Below are 16,958 nucleotides of genomic sequence, written 5' to 3'. Positions count from 1 at the left end.
AACCAGACCCTGCCCCACAAGCTTCGGTCTGCCCCCAGAACTCACCGGGGAGGAGGAAGATGGGGACAAAACTAGAATTTGTTTGTTTGTTTATTTATTTGATTTCTAGCCCGCCTTTTCTTTTCCTTCAAGGAACTCAAGGTGGCCACATACAAGTATTTTCCCCATTCCTGTTTCCCCCTCACAACAACCCTGTGGGCTGTGTTGATATTTGGTTATCAGCTCTATAAGACACTGAGGAAGGGGTGCATGTCCCAACCCTAAGAACCTAAAAGCAGGATCAGGCCAATGGCCAATGTTAGCCCAGCACCCCTTTCTCAGAGGATGGCACAGCTCTAGATTAAAGGTAAACGGACCCCTGACCATTAGGTCCAGTCGTGTCCGACTCTGGGGTTGTGGCGCTCATCTCGGTTTACTGGCCGAGGGAGCCGGCGTACAGCTTCCGGGTCATGTGGCCAGCATGACAAAGCCGCTTCTGCCGAACCAGAGCAGCGCATGGAAACGCCGTTTACCTTCCCGCCAGAAGGTATCTACTTGCACTTTAATGTGCTTTCGAACTGCTAGGTTGGCAGATGCAGGGACTGAACAACGGGAGCTCACCCCGTCGCGGGGATTCGAACCGCCAACCTTCTGATCGGCAAGCCCTAGGCTCTGTGGTTTAACCAACAGCACCACCCGCGTCCCTACTGCTCTAGACTACGATGCACTAAATTCCTCCCATATGGCTGCAGGTATGTCTTCCCTCCGTGGAAATGAATGGTAACCATTCATTCATATGGGAGAAAGCAAAAGAGGATCATTGTGGATAACAATGGGGGGTGGGGTGCAGGGGTCCTAAGCTCCCTCCTGCTCCTGTCAACCACAGAATCTGAGACAAGAAGATTCTCTCCCCTCCCCAGAATCTCAGATCCGAACCTTCCTTATAACACCCAATAGAACTTAATGGGGGCCCCCGGGGGTCAGCACTGCTGCCGCCACACCCTTTCATCTGCACAGCAGATCAGTCACACTAGATTAAGGGCGGGGAACTATTGGACTACAACTCCCATCCTCCTGGATAGCTCAGCTGGTTAGAGCATGGAGCTGATAATGCCAAGGTTGTGGGTTCGACTCCCGTATGGGACAGCTGCATAATCCTGCATCGCACGAAGCTGAACCAAGTGATCCTTAGCATCCCTTCCAACTCTATGATTCCTCCAGGCCCTATCAGCCACACTGGCTGGGAGTTGGGAGTCCAACCACATCAGGGAGGCCACTGTTTCCCCCAGCCCTGTGCCAGAATGAATTTATTTATACATAAATTACAGTGCAGAAGAGAAGGAGGGAGGGCCGATCTACGAGAAACAGAGGGTGCTGAACCCAGAGATCTTGGGGGAGGGGGAGGGGGGAGCCCATGAGCGGAGAGGAGATTCGGGGTAGAATGTTGGGAAGATCCGCTGCTGATCCGTGGCAGTTTCACGAGCGTAAAGGTATACCTTCCCCAGTCCAGCATTTCTCCAGTCGGATCCCAGTTCTGATTCCAGGTGTGTGTACATGAGGATGGGGGGGGCGCTAGTGGGTCTTGCTCGGTGTAGCGACCGGGTAGCGCAACATCATATGCTCAGCCACTTTGAAAGGCAGCTTCTCGCTGGAGTAATAGCACACCACCTCGGGGACGCTGTCAAAGAGGCCGCCGGCCTGGTCGAGCGTGTACTTGTGATCCTTGGTCTGGGCCACGATGATGTGGACGCATCCTTGGCTGGTCCTGGGCATGAAGGGGGACAAAATTGGGTGTGTGTGAATGGGATGCTTGCATTCCCCTCTCCCCTCTCAATCCTTCCTGCTGGGTGAAAAGGCACCTGTGGCTTAGACCCCCTCCAAGTGGAAACTCCCAGCCCACTTGATTTATTCACATTATTCGCTGTTTAAAAGGAAACATGTCGACTGTTGGAGAGACAAAAAATAATACAGTCGTACCTTGGTTCTCAAACGTAATGCGTTCCGTGAGTTCGTTCGACTCCCGGAACCGTTTGAAAACCAAGGCGCGGCTTCCGATTGGCTGCAGGAGCTTCCTGCACTCAAGCGGAAGCTGTGTCAGACACTCAGCTTCTGAAAAACATTCGTAAACCAGAACACTTACTTTCATATTTTTGGTGTTCAGGAGCCAAAACGTACCGAGAACCAACGTACCGTGTTTTCCCGAAAATATATTTTTTCACCTCAAGAAAACACACTATGGCTTATTTTCGGGGGATGTCTTATTTTAACCGCTCCACATTGGTACGCTGCATAGCCACGCCTATCCAGGCCGTCTTAACGGAGGCGCCGCGCCACTAAGTCTTATTTTCGGGATATGGCTTATATTGCGCAAATGCATAGAAATCCTGCTACGGTTTATTTTATGGGTATGTCTTATTTTCGGGGAAACATGGTACAACTGTGTATGTAAGCTGCCTGGAGTCCCGTCAATGGAAAAGGCAGGGTATACATACCGTATTTACGAGAAACTAATGCGTCAACGAATCTAATGCGCACCTCAGTTTTTAAAACCTTGAAACCCCAAAAAAAGTATTTGCTACGTCAGTGGTGCTTTGAAAGGTCTGTTCGAATATAACATATGGTTACAGGGCTTTACAGCTGCCACATTTGAACTAAAGCGAACATAGGTCTCTGTTCCTTGTACCAGCATACATCCCCTCAGGAAACAGACTCTCATTATAGCAAGGACTGTTAAAATCTGGCATGAATGTGCTACTCAGCAGCTGTAGGACTGTTTCAAGAGAAGCAATTGAGATGTTTTCAACCGTTCAGTTCTATGCTATATCAATCGGTGCACAAGTAATGTTTTGTGTTGTTTTTAAGGGAAAGTAGTTAAAGCTATGGTTTTCCCAGTAGCAATGTACGGAAGTGAGAGCTGGACCATCAAGAAGGCTGATCGCCGAAGAATTGATGCTTTTGAATTATGGTGCTGGAGGAGACTCTTGAGAGTCCCATGGACTGCAAGAAGATCAAACCTATCCATTCTCAAAGAAATCAGCCCTGAGCGCTCACTAGAAGGACAGATCCTGAAGTTGAGGCTCCAGTGCTTTGGCCACCTCACGAGAAGAGAAGACTCCCTAGAAAAGCCCCTGATGTTGGGAAAGATGGAGGGCACAAGGAGAAGGGGACGACAGAGGATGAGATGGTTGGACAGTGTTCTCGAAGCTACTAACATGAGTTTGGCCAAACTGCGAGAGGCAGTGAAGGATAGGCGTGCCTGGCGTGCTCTGGTCCATGGGGTCACGAAGAGTTGGACACGACTGAATGACTGAACAACAACACCCAATTTCATTGTATTTACAATGATAATAAAGAAATCTTATCTTATCTTTTCAAGCTTGCAATCGAATCTAATGCGCACCTGAATATTCGCAATGTAATTTGGCAAAAAAAGGTGCACATTACATTCGAATAAATATGGTGTGTGTGGGTGTATTGGGAATATTATTGGTTTCTTATAATAAAAGGGGTGTTTTAAAGAAACCCTTATATATGCCAACATGGACCACTTTTCTTTTGAAGTAACAAACCAAACCAATAAAAAAGTAGCTGCAGGTGAGGCCCGGATCCAGAACACAGAATCACTGGGATGAAAGGAGTTGCAGTTCATCAACGTTCTTGGACTCTAGCTCCCATCAGCTCCCAGCCAATGTGGCCAAAGGTCAGGGATGGTGAGAATTACGGCCCAGCAGGATGGCAGGGTCCCATCTCAGCATTAAGCAAAGTTGAAAAAAGGAAGAGAGGCCTTTTCTTTTTACGGAACGGAGTCAGGAAATGGCAAAGGGGCTCAGGACCCCCAGGAGACCAGGTGCCGGGGGGGGGGGGGGAGGTCCCTTCTTCCCTTCTAGGCCCCTGGCCTGCTTCTTGCTGCCTTAGCCCTCCCCTGTCACAACACAGCGCTTCTCCCTCGTCCTCTCTTTTCAAATCCCCTTCCCTTCCCAGCTCCGATTGTTTCCAATCCAGGGGCTCAGCATCCTGAGGAAGGAAGTGTGGGCCGCACCCGGCCAGCGATCCTCCGTTGAGGAGCCAGTGCTGGAAAGGGAGGCAGGGAGGCGGCAGAGCTACACAAGGAGGGTCAGAAAGGCGAAAGGATTCCGGGAATCTGGGTGGGCAGGGTAGAGAACGAGGCAGGGGTGGGGTGGGGGGGGACGTATCTCCTTTTCCTCCTTGGTCCTGTAGCCCCAGCTCCAATTTCAGGTTCCCCCTCTCTCAATTTTCTTGCAAAAAATGCAAGGGAGCTTGGCTGTGGCTATTTGGACAGGTGGTGGTGAGTTAAACTAAAGGAGAGTCGGCCATCGATCAGTGGTTCGGGACGCCTGCCCTGCATGCAGAAGGTCCCAGGTTCGATCACCAGCATCTCCAGGTAGGACTGGGAACGCCCCTCCAGTTTGAAACCCTGCAGAGCCACTGCCAGTCAGTGTAGACAACACTGAGCCAGATAGACCAAAAGGGACGAGGCAGGTTCCCCTCTTTAAACCAGCCCTTTGTTCAAAAGCATGAGGACTAGAACCTTATTATATTCAAGGGAAGGGCCGTAGCTCCGTGGTAGAGCATGCAGAAGCTCCCAGGTTTGATTCCTGGCACCCCCAAACAGGCAGAGAGAGAAACCCTGGAGGAATGCTGCAGGCCTGGGCCGACAACACTGACCCAACGGTGTGGCTTGGCAAAGGAGATCTGGGAGTGAGATGACTTCAGATCAGATTCCACTTTGCCCCCGTCTAGCCCCCCTGCCTCGGAGAACACGGACTCACTTGAGGGCGATGGAGTACTTGCTGGTTCCTGTCTCGCTGGTGCGGACCAGGTAGCCGGCTTCCCGGCACGGCTGCAGCCGGCTCTCCGCCTCGGTTCGAGTGATGGCGCCATGAAACCAGCTGCGGGGAAAGGACAGGGTCAGATCCAGCGATGCTTCTGAATACCAGTTGCTGGAAACCGCAGCAGGGGAGAGACTGAGAGCTCATGTGCTTGGATCCTGCTTGCCAGCTTCCCACTGGGGCACCTGGTGGGCTACTGTCAGCTCAGTTGGTACAGCAGGCGACTCTTAATCGCAGGGCTGTGGGTTCGAGTCCCACATTGGGCAAAAGCTTCCTGCATTGCAGGGGGTTGGTTCCCAAACTCAACCCGTTCTGGAAGTCTGTTTGACATCCAAAACGTTCGCAAACCAAGGCACGGCTTCCGACTGGCTGATTGGCCCCCAAAACAATGCTGACATTGGCTTCCAAAAAACGTTCACAAACCAGAACACTTACTTCCGGGTTTGCGACATTTGTTTGGGAGCCAAGCCGTTTAGGAACCAAGATGTAGTAGGTGTTTCTCGTGGTCCCTTCCAATTCTATGAATCTATGATCTGCTCATGAAAGATCAGAATGCTGGACTAGACAGGCCTCTGGCCTGATCCAGCAAGGCTTTTCTTACCATAGAGCAGTGGTTCCCAGTTAGCTACCAATAAGTACTACAGATCCCGTTTTTCAAAAGCCAAGCCATGGGCTCCCTACTTCTGAAAATTGTGATATCTCACCCCAGCGCCTCTCAGCAGCCTGAGCAAAGCCAAGCTGCACCTCCTACTCACAAGGAGACCATTCCCAGAGTCATAAAAGTGGATCTCCTCTACAGGCTTTACAGAGGATCTCCTCAGCCCTGGCTGCTTGCCCAGGTGGGCCGCTGGCCTGATGCTGTTTTGCATTCTCATCTCCCATCAGCCCCAGCCAGCATGGCCCAATGGTCAGGGACGGTGGGAGTTCTAGTTCAAGAGCACCCGGAGGGCACCAGACTCCCCATTCAGGCGCTTGAAAGCAGTCAGTGCTCACCAGAATAATGCATGGCGCCGGAATGCCCATAAGTTTATGGAAAAAGTTTATCTGAAGAAGTGTGCATGCACATGAGAGCTCATACCAAGAACAAACTTATTTGGTCTCTAAGGTGCTACTGGAAGGAATTTTTTATTTTTTATTTTGTTTTAAGTTTATGGAAGTTATTCATCCACACATATATTTACATCAGTTTTTTGGGTCTTAAAATAAACAGAAGGAAAGGGGAGGAGGAACATGCTTCTTATTAAACTTCTCTGTCTAGTCGCTTGGACAAATTTCTTAACTCACCATAAGTGATCAGGCAATGTCAGGACCGTGTTCCAGGGTGCCCCAGGTATACTGCTTTTAAACATGGAGGCTTCGCTTTCAGCGGAAAACCGTCGATAAGCCTATCTATCATGGGTTTTTCCAAAACTGCCCCCCCAAACTTGCTCTTTTTAAAGCACTACTTATCCTAAGTCGCCATAGCAACATCCCATGGCAATTAACTTCGCAGGTTCATTATGCTTTCACATGAAAAGCTTTCCCCTTCTCCGTCCTTGAAAGCTGCCTGCCAATCAGCCTATTCATGAGATGGACTTGCACCTCCGTGTTTGGAGAAAGAAGGAAGAACAAAACCCTCTCCAGTTCATTTTGCTCTCCGCCTGGGGTTCATCAGTTTATAAAACACTAAGGTGGCTTTTATTGCAGACTGGGTTTAAAAAAAAAATTACCCCAAAAACAGTGGAGTTAAAGCACTGACTGTGTGTTAAAATCTTCCCTCACCCCATTGAGCTGCATCCTTTTCACACTACTGCAGGTAGGAGCTCACGCGGATTAACTAGAGATTCATAAGAGTTGGAAGGGGGACCCCGTGATGTCATCTAGTCCAGCCCACCGGTCAAGGCAGGAATCTTGCAACTTGCAGCATTCCAGATGGATAGCCATCTGGCTTCTGCCTAAATCAGGGGTGGAGAACCTTCAGCATGTGGCCAGGAAATGGAATACTGCTTCCAGCTTAGAATACAAATGGTCCCATGAGATCAGAGCAAGCTTCTAGTCCACAGTGAGGAACAGCACAGTACTCAGCTACTTACTAACTGAGCTGTTCAGATCCTATGATAAATGGGCAAGCTTTGCTCCAGATCTTATACATGCTCCATAATCACCAGCGAACTCTGTCAATGTACCTCCTGGTTTTCTACCCTGAGGGACGGAAACTTACTTTTGTTTTTTCAAATAAACAAGGGAGATTTTCAGGGCTCTGAATTTAGGTGATGCATTTCAAGGAGGGGCTGTGTACACTACATATTTGAGACCCCCCAAATCTCAACGTTTTAAAAGGCTGGTAAAAGCAGGGGAGGAAGGATAAGACCACACCATGTGTATTCTGCACAATAAAAGCAGGACTTTTAAAATAAAGTATGCCTGTTCAGTACATAATTCCTGAATTTATTCTGTTTCCTCAGTTGGGAAGAACTTAGAACGCATTTGCTGGGAAGGTGAAAGGGAAGGCAAGGAAAATATCCACAGACAGACAGGCTTGGTGAAATTCGCAAGGAATCTTGTGCCACTTAATGAGGACTAGCAACTTGCCTTCTTCTGTTGTTTTTTTTAAAAAAAAAACAAATGAATGCTGGGGGATGTTGAACTACATCCCAGACTATCAGAGTCTAAGAGGCCTGCAGAGGTACAGAATACGCACAGCTATGGTGCTGAGACTATCTTTGGCTACTGGGTGCTTACGGCTGTTTCTCCAAGGCAAGGGAAGGATCCACATGGTCCCCATCTGGGTCTGGCTCTGCCACTGCCATGGGCTTCACCATTTTGGAAGGCCAGCTCCGCTGGCGGCGATGCTGCTGTTGCCGTGGCTGTGCTGGAGCTTCATCCTTGGACGCTGGGGGTCTCTCCGGCCCGTCAAACTGCACTGGAAGGAAAGGGGAAGAGTCTTCACGGATGTGCCACGTATCCACCAATGGGAGTCCAGCGCTGCCAGCGACTTGCAAGTTCTTATTAATTGCATTTGTAGTCAATCTGTGGATCATCTGGTGTCATAATTATGGCCGGCAACTGATGGGTGGGTGCCAAAGGCAGCCCTCGGGAGTAGGTTTATGGAATTTATTCATCTATGCATAGATTTACGTTAGTTATTTGGGTCTTAAACAGAACGGAAGAAGAACAGCTTCTGGTTCAACTTCTCTGCCTGGTCGTCTGAACAAATTTCTGAGCTCACCATAGGTGACCAGGCAAAGATCTGTTTATAAACCTGATATAACCCACCCTGCTCCCAACCCTAATCTCCGCATGCGCACAGCAGACTCTACTGTCTCTTACCTGAGAGGGCTTTCACGATTTGATCTTTCTTCCACTCCCAGGGCTGTTCGTACTCAGCTGGCGGCCGCTCGTCATTCTCCGGGAGCCGGGCCTCTGACTTGGGCCCCGCTTCTGCTGGTTCGTAGGGGGTGTCATAGAGCTGCGGCGGTTTGGCCCCTTGGCGCTTAATAGTTGTAGTCGTAGCAGCAGCAGCAGAAGCAGCAGCAGCAGCAGCAGGGGGGTCTCCTTTGGCCTCCGCTGGCTCATCCAACAGCAAGATGGCTTTGACAAGAGGGTCTTTTGAACCCCGCCTGCGGATTTCTGGGAGGAAAACGGGTTAGAAAGGTCAGGTTTCTCTGCACCCATCAACCTTTGTGTAACAGGTACCCATTGATTTTTCTCTGGGTACCACATTTTGTGTGTGTGTGCAAGCTTAGCATGGGGTTCTTCCAAGCCCTAATGCACAGGGGTGTATGTATGGGATGTGGGTGGCGCTGTGGCCTCTTGGGCTTGCCGATCAGAAGGTTGGCAGTTCGATTCCCTGCGACGGAGTGAGCTCCCGTTGCTCTGTCCCAGCTCCTGACAACCTAACAGTTTCAAAGCACGCCAGTGCAAGTAGATAAATAGGTACCGCTGCGACGGGAAGGTAAACGGCGTTTCCGTGCGCTCTGATTTCCGTCACGGTGTCCTATTGCGCCAGAAGCGGTTTAGTCCTGCTGGCCACATGACCCGGAAAGCTGTGTGTGGACAAACGCTGGCTCCCTCGGCCTGAAAGCGAGATGAGCTCCACAACCCCATAGTCACCTTTGACTGGACTTAAATCATCCAGGGATCCTTTGCCTTTATTATGCATATGTGTGAGTGCGAGTGCATGAAAAAGAGCAATTTCTCTGTGTGTATGTACCCCATTCAATCTAATGGGTCCTTTGCTGCCAGTCAAAGTAGGCAAAAGTATTTTGTTTTTTTAATAAATTTTATAGCAGAGATGCACTTAGTTCCAGGACTGCAGGGTGAACAAGCTACCAACCCTGTTGGTTTCTCTTATGCCTAATTCCTCAACATGAAATGGGTTGTGCCACAGGGAACCGCTAGAACAATGCCTAGTGGGCTCTCATTCCATGATACTTTCCACCCGATTCTGATTTTTCCTAGAACAAACATTGCTTCCGTTTTGTGACCTGTCCTCTTATGTACTCTAGTACAGTATTCTAGTAAAGATTTTTTAATTCCTTGCTTCCTATTCATCTGGTTTCCTCCTCAGAATTCAAAACATGGGTGAGGCAAAGTTGAGTTAGAGTCTGACTCAGTATGAGGCAGCTTCATAGAATCTGGGAAGGGACCCCCGAGGGTCATCTAGCCCAACCCCCTGCAATGCAGGAATCTTTTGCCCAGCGTGGGGCTTCAACCCACCCGCCTGAGATTAAAAGTCAAGTGAGACGAGCTCCCCATGTTCCTATTTAAATCAACCCTTTATGGGTTTTTTAAACGTATTTTTTATTAAAGATTTCTTGGTTTGCAAAAGTATGTGCAATGTCTCTTTTATTCCAAGTTACATTTTCTACAGATCAGTTTCCTTTGTTGAGACATTAGTGTTACGTTAGGAAGAAAAGGGAGGAACAGGTGGAGTGGGTGATGGTGAGTGGGGTGGGGTGGCGATGTTTCTATTTTATTTAATGTATGTGTGGGGTTTTGTGTCAGCATCGCTTGTGTTCCTTTGGTGGTGAGAGAGGTTGGGGTTGGCCTCAGGTGTGGTTGTTTGGCTGTGGTGAACTTTATTTTCGTGTCTGACGGGGGTGGGTGTGTATTTCTGAATCAGGTTTGCCTGATGGTGGGTTCTTGTCATTGTCTTGTGTATGTGATAAAGGGGAGCCATACCGGGGTGAAGGCGTCTTCTTCCATTTGTCCCCGTGTCAGTTTCAGTGTATTGGTTAGTTTTTCTAATAAGGCTGTTCCCCATACTATTTGGTACCATTGTTCCATGCTTAGGCCTACTCCTGACAGGTCTCTCCAATGTCTGGCTATGATGTTAAATCAACCCTTTATGTGAAGCCATGAGGACTAGAAACTCCCTTTATTTCCAGTGAAAGAGCCATCGTCCGGTGGGAGAGCATCTGCATTGCGCGGTCCCAGGTTCAAATCCCGGGAGCATCTCCAGGGAAGGCTGGGAGAGAGAGAGACAGACTCCCTGCCTGAAATCCTGGATAGATGCTGCCAGTCAGTGCACGCAACATTGAGCAAGGTGGACCCAGGTTTCAGACTCGGTGCAAATCAGCTTCCTCTGTTCTTGACAGGAAGGGTTGGACTGTCTCCTACCCGGCGGTGGGTCAAAACCAGGAGAAGTGATTGTAGGATCTGGGAAACCCTCGCACTCAAAACCAGCGTCTGAGGTAAAAGCGCCCATATCCTGCGCACGGACGCCACCTCCACCAACAATGCCCCGCATCGCCTCTGGCTTCCGGCGCTACCGTTTCCTGTTATTCTGTGTCAGCTCCGGGTGGGAACGCCATGGGTCTGAGAGCCCAGGGCAGGCATCCGGCTGGTTGCTAGGCAACCGGCCACGTTTGAGGCCTGTTTGTTTTTACAAAAAGGCAGGGGTCCGTCAGGGCAGGGCCTGGGGTGGGGGTGGTTGGGGGGCAGAGGTCCAGGGCCCCATGCGGCAAAACGAGGCCCTTCAGGTGCTAACTGACTAGAACAAGTTAGAAATAAGGCCCCGAATTGCACACTTGAAGCAGTAAATCACACCACTTTAAACTGTCATGGCTTCCCCCAAGGGATGCTGGGAAATGTAGCTTGCGATGGGTGTTGAGAGTTGTGAAGAAACACCTCTCCCCGCTCACTGCACAGAGCTACCATTCTCAGCGTGCTTTTAACATACCCTCCAACATCTCTCTGATGAAAATAGGGATGTCCTATTCGATGATGATAATAATAATAATAATAATAATAATAATAATAATAATAATTTATTTATTTTTTATTTATACCCCGTCCATCTGACTGGGTTGCCCCAGTCACTCTGGGCAGCCTCCAACGTATATAAAAACATAATAAAACCTTTATAAACTTCCCTATAACTGAAGGCCTATAACTTCCCTATAACTGAAGGCCTGCCTTCAGTTGTCTTCTAAAGCAGTGTTTCCCAACCTTGGGCCTCCAGCTGTTTTTGGACTACAACTCCCATCATCCCTAGCTAGCAAGACCAGTGGTCAGGGATGATGGGAATTGTAGTCTGAAAACAGCTGGAGGCCCAAGGTTGGGAAACACTGTTCTAAAGGTTGTATAGTTACTTATCTCCTTGGCTCGGGTGTGTGTGTGTGTGTGTGTGTGTGTGTGTGTGTCACATAACTCCATACCCTCCAACATTTCTCTGATGAAAATAGGGACGTCCTAAGGAAAAGAGGGATAGCTATTCCGGGATCAAATCAGAAACCAGGACGGCTTCTATAAATCCGAGACTGTCCCTGGAAAATGGGGACACTTGGAGGGTCTGCTTTAACAAGCAATCCTTCTTCCTTTGGGAATTGTAGTTCTTAGTTAGGCGACCCCCCCTCTTCCCCTCAACAGAGCTACAATTCCCAGAGTTCGTTGGGACAAAGGTCCCCGTATTCACTGGGGAGGAAGCCATGATTTTTAAACGCACGCTGCAGATGCGCTCAGAAAGCACCAAAATACTCCATCACTATCTCTCTGCCCTTGCAAAGTGACCTTGCCAGAGAAAAGATGACCTGGGATAAAAGTTAGCTACTGTAAAACAAGCATGCTGCTTTTAATTTGAGAAAGCAAAATTTTGGCACAGCTGGGAGACAGGGCACAAATCTGGTGGCGGCTGAGGGGCAGGGGAGGAGGGGGGTGGTCTAACGGGAAAAAGAAATCTGGGTCAGGAAACCAGCTCTCTCCTTTCCTGCCTCTCTGCTGGAAGAGATAAGGCGGGGCGGGGGGGGGGGAGTTGTTTTGTTTTGTTTTAATTTTGGTGAGAAGAGAAAAGGAGCAGCTGGGGTGCGAGTGACCCCCAGCAGGGTGGGTCAAGGGGTCCCAACCTCACACTGACAATGTGGGAAATAGGGGATCGGTGGGGGGTTCAGGCCGCTTGAAATCTGAATTTAATAACATGAAACCATGCCCACATTGGCTGCTTCTAGGTGCTGTAGTCTGGGAGTGGGGGAGATTTTTCAGACCTAGGGCCGCATTCCCTTCTGGGTGACCTCCTGGGGGCCGCATGGCAATGGTGGGTGGGGCCTGGGGCAAAAGTGGGCGGAACAAGAGGTTTAAATTTTGTACAGTAGGCTAGCTTCTATACACACCCCTGTATCATGGCTAAACCACCACCCCAGCCATTGTAGATGGAACTGCTTCTTCCGCACAGCCGGAGCTTAGCTTGTGGGACTCCCTGCCACAAGATCTGGTAACTGACCAGGCACTCAAATGATGGGAAGTCGGGAAGCAGGAAGTGGTACAGTGGTTAATTCTGGCTCAGTGATCTTATGGGGTGTGGGGGACATCTTTAGATCCTTGGTAGGAAAACTGATGGTCAGGGATGGTGGGTGCCAGGGTCCCAGCCGCCTCCAGAGGCCCATGGGTGCCCCACCTTTCTTCTAGGGTGCGGCCTCTGTCCTCACAGGGAAACTATGAAGGCCAGCTTGGTCCTGGCCAAGAACCTGCATGAACCCTTAAGAAAATGTCCCAGAATTCTCGACAACAACCAAAGTTCTCATGACAAACTTGCAAGGATTCCTCAGCAAACGTCGTGGCAAGAATAGTCCTCCCGCGAGACACCTCAAAAAACTTTGCACTTGACGGATCAGCCAGTCGTGAGTGAGGTGGTGGCATTGGCGTTGGCATTTAAACAACTGGGCAGGCAAACCAAGGCTTGCCAGGTTTCTTTGCCTCCACCCCTCGGGGTGTCGAGAAAGGAAACGTTAAAAAGATGACCTTTCTTTGGAACAATTAACGGCGGCTCCAGTTTTCCAAACTGCTAAGCTGTCTCACGCTCCGTTCGATGTTGCCAAGAGGGCATGGACGGACGAACCAGCTCCTTGCAGGAGGCCAGAAAGGGACATGGGCAGGTGATGCCAACTCTCCCCTTATCTCAAGATTTTGGGGCTGGCATGGCCTCCTAATGCCCCCCCTCCCGGCAGATGCGTCCAGACACTTACCAGTGATCATCTGCTGGGCATCGTATGGCTCCATATAGCCGTCGTTTTCTCCTAGCCTCTCAGCATCTCGCTGACCCTTGGTGCGCTTGGCATCGTACGGGTCGGCGTAATCTTCCAGGATAATAACCTTGACGGCAAAGGGAAGGGGTGCAAAGGCAGCATTAAGCAATCAGGTGAGGCTTATTTCACAGAACTGCCGAGCTGAAAGGGACCCAAAGGCTCATCTAGTCCAACCCCCTGCAATGCGTATTTGCGTGCGGCTCCTCTCATGTGGCCAACATCCTAACCCAGGCCCTGTCTGCATACAGGGCTGTCTTAAGCATATCCGGCGTCGTGGTGCAAAGCTCCCTCCGGCGGTGCCCCCCCCATTTCCCAGAGTTGTCCACCTTTTCTTAGGGAGGACGGCGCTGCCGGCGGAGCTGGAGGAGGCGGGCAGTGGCTGGAGGGCGGCTCCTCCAGCGGGGAAGAGGCAGAGGCTGGACGCGGCGCCTCCTGGCTCAGCTGGCTGCTTCGTGCCGCGGTGGCCATGGCAGATGGAGGCTCCGGGCACGTCGCAGAGGCGGGCAAGGGCGGTGAGCTGATGCTGGGAGGCACCGCGTCCAGCCCCCGCCTCTTCCCTGGTGCCCTCCAGAACTTGGCGCCCTGCGCCACTAGCATCTATGGGTAAGACGCCCCTGTCTGCACATTACGTTTTAAGCACTACGATAGTACTTTAAACAGCCATGGCTCCCCCCGCCAAGAATCCTGGGAACTGTAGTTTGTTCAGGGTACTGAAAATTGTTTGGTGACTCCTGCCTGCCCTCATATTTCCTTCCCAGAACTACAATTCCCGGAGTGGTTTAGCCATCCATCCCTCTTCCCAGGAAACTCTCCTAAGGCGACACCTTCTCAGCCACATCCCCTTCCCAAGCCACACCCGCTGATCTGGGAAAAGGTTGCCCTCTTTTAAAGGATGGCACTATTTTATGGGTTTGGTGGTTTCCTTGTTTTTTACTTACGTGTCTTATTATAAAGCACCCTGTTGCTTGTGCAAATGGCAGTGTATAAATCACCTAAATTACAAATAAATCAATAGATAGCGGGGCCTGCAACAAAATGTTGCGGTATGGAGTATGCTTGTTCTGGGTTCCTGCCAGTCAGCCAGCCATGCCCCCCTTTAGGTGCTCCATTCCATCCCCCCTCATGTTTTCAGGTCTTCTGTGGCCACTGAGCATGCTCAGTCCTCATTCAGCAGTTTCTGTCTCTTCCCCACCCTCTTTTTCTAAAGATTATTGTGTCCTTCTGCAAAGCTCGAGACCCCCCTCCAGGTAAACCTGCTGCCACCGTCCTGCTGTGTGTGGCTGGTGCTGTTTTGGCTACGTAAAGATTGGCACGCTCCCCCAAACATTGTAAATAGAAGGACCGATTACAATTGTACCCCCCCATAAATGACAGGAGCACCTCAGAGTTTAAGTAACAACAATGATTTTTACATAAAGTAGAATTTCTTGGGAGGTTGCTTATCAAATTCTGTATACTGATGGCGCTGTGAAAACAAAGAACGGAACTATTCATATTTCTGTATACGGGATTAAAAACCGCAAGAGTTCCTCCTTTCATATAAAGTCCTGTTCGGGTGTCCTTCAAAACGGAACCCCAGAAAGCGGATTATTTTAGGCTTTTCGTTTTGCTTTTAAGGAGCCCTTTTATAATTTCCCATCGAGTTCTATCTGCAGCCGACAGCCTGAGCCCATCCCCGAACTAAGGACGCCCTTCTCTTCAGACTCGCAGCTCAAAGAGCCACACACTCTCTTCCTCGCCTCTTACTCTCACTCTGCATAACAAGAAACATGGTGGTTTTGAGTCCAGCTAAATTAAGCGTAGCATCAAGGCTCTCACAAATAGAGCAACTGCTTATATCTTTATTTTATATACGGTAAAAAAAATGTGATTAATCAGCTTGCACAGGGAGTGGAAGAGAAGCAAAGGAATTACAAAAGGAATCACATCCACGGCAGATGAAAGATGCAAGGGCGAGGGGGGCAAGCGAGGTTAATTGGGTAGCAAAACCAAAAGCGGCGTTAAGTGGTGACAAGTTGGCAGAGAGTCCTTAGAACAGGGGTCAGCAAACTTTTTCAGCAGGGGGCCGGTCCACTGTCCCTCAGACCTTGTGGGGGGCCGGACTATATTTTGAAAAAAAATAATGAACGAATTCCTATGCCCCACAAATAACCCAGAGATGCATTTTAAATAAAAAGACACATTCTGCTCATGTAAAAACACGCTGATTCCCGGACCGTCCGCGGGCCAGATTGAGAAGGCAATTGGGCTGCATCCAGCCCACGGGCCTTAGGTTGGGGACCCCTGCCTTAGAAGGTCGTCTGATTTTGGCAACTGAGAAAGGGCACGGAGAATGAATGCAGCCTACCCATTATAAGCCTCCCCAATGGGCATATGCTGGCACCACCATGGGAAGGGTATCGGCGTGAACAGAATGCTTACCGTCTCCTGTTTGGCCTTCTCTGACTCGGGAGCTGCAACCAGGGTGGGACTCGGGGCGCTTCCAGGGTAGTTCTTTCCGTTTTTCTCGTGAGCATCCACTTTGATGAGCCGGTTGATGTAGGTCCCGCAGCCGGCGTTGCCTTTGGGTGCCCCCCGTGCCTGTTCGTCCGCGGGGGCCCCATCCACCCGCGAATTCTTGCGCATCTTCCCCGCAGCGGCTTGCAGCAGGCCCTGGAGGTTGTCCCGCGAAAGCCGTCCGCTTCCGCCATCTTTCCCTGGCAGAAGCAGGGTCCGCGGGCCGCCCAGCTCAGTAGCAGAGTTTTTTCGGTTCTTTCCGGGCAGGGAAACTGCCGTGCCCGCTTCGGAAGGACCTAGGCTCTTGCGTGAGGCACTGCACAGCTTCCCAAGGTTGGCAGCACTGCCCGGCTTGGCTCTCTCCGAAACCGTTTTCAGGCTGGACGGAAACTCTTTGAACCACTTGGCAGCCATGGGGGGGCAGAGGGCACCAGACGGCAGCAGGGGTCAAGGAGAAGGCGAGTTTGGGGTACCGCTGGGGAAAGGATGGAGGCCTGCGCCGAGGCTGGCACAGGCTGTCTTGGAAGCCTGAGATTTGGGCCTCAAACTGGCCACAAGCCCCCTGACAACCCAGCCACGTAACTCGGAGAAGGGCAGCCAGAGGCGAGGGGAGGCCCAGCGCCCAAAGGATAGGAAAGGCATTCCCTGGGCAAAGGAGTTGAGGAGCTGGCCAGGATTAGGGCCAATACTGGTCACCTTGTCCTGCCCAATTCCTCTTTCTCCCAAGGAATTAAAAGCCACCACTTCCAACTGAATTATAAAGGAGTTTAAAAGGAAGCAGAACTGGCCAGCGGAGAGGGAAGCATCCGTTTGGGTGGATCGATAAAACAGTTACACCTACGGAAATATAAAACTCATCCAACAATATGAGGAACTGGGAGAGCGCATCGAGGTGGAAGACCCCCCTGGACCCTCTTTTTAATGCCTCATTTGGCCAGCTGTGTAGCCCCTCCAAAAGTGGGTAGACAACTGGTCTCTCTCTCTCTTTCTCTCTCTTTCTCTGCCAACAAGGAGGTGAGCTGGGAGTCAGAGTAGTGGCATGGGAGAATTTTAAATTGTAACTAGGAGGGGCTTTGTAAGGAAGGGCAACTAGTGCTTTCCCACTTTTTTGGGGGGGGGGGAGTGTGATCAA

General features: G+C 50.4%; 1 protein-coding gene across 1 annotated transcript; it reads right to left on the bottom strand.

Moving 5' to 3' along the window:
- Positions 1 to 1,258: 1,258 nt before the first annotated feature.
- On the bottom strand, positions 1,259 to 16,739 carry SHE (Src homology 2 domain containing E). The gene is made up of 6 exons (XM_033135758.1): positions 15,752 to 16,739; positions 13,271 to 13,397; positions 8,139 to 8,438; positions 7,551 to 7,731; positions 4,770 to 4,889; positions 1,259 to 1,744 (listed from the first exon to the last, which is right to left on the bottom strand). Exons 1-6 carry the CDS (start codon positions 16,238 to 16,240, stop codon positions 1,552 to 1,554), a joined length of 1,410 nt encoding a protein of 469 aa, XP_032991649.1. The 5' UTR covers positions 16,241 to 16,739; the 3' UTR covers positions 1,259 to 1,551.
- Between the last annotated feature and the right edge of the window lie 219 nt (positions 16,740 to 16,958).

Source organism: Lacerta agilis, chromosome 17, assembly GCF_009819535.1.
Source record: "Lacerta agilis isolate rLacAgi1 chromosome 17, rLacAgi1.pri, whole genome shotgun sequence".
Classification (NCBI taxonomy): Eukaryota; Metazoa; Chordata; class Lepidosauria; order Squamata; family Lacertidae; genus Lacerta; species Lacerta agilis.
Note: the sequence above shows the minus strand (reverse complement) of the source record. Positions and strands in the feature narration are given on the sequence as shown.

What these genes read in the sequence shown, in the direction of transcription:
- SHE (XM_033135758.1), bottom strand. Translation starts at nt 16,240, where the DNA reads ATGGCTGCCAAGTGGTTCAAAGAGTTTCCGTCCAGCCTGAAAACGGTT. An exon ending in TGCCCAGCAGATGATCACTG is followed by an intron (nt 8,439 to 13,270) that starts GTAAGTGTCTGG and finishes TTTTCCTCCCAG; the next exon opens with AAATCCGCAGGCGGGGTTCA. An exon ending in AATCGTGAAAGCCCTCTCAG is followed by an intron (nt 7,732 to 8,138) that starts GTAAGAGACAGT and finishes CTTTCCTTCCAG; the next exon opens with TGCAGTTTGACGGGCCGGAG.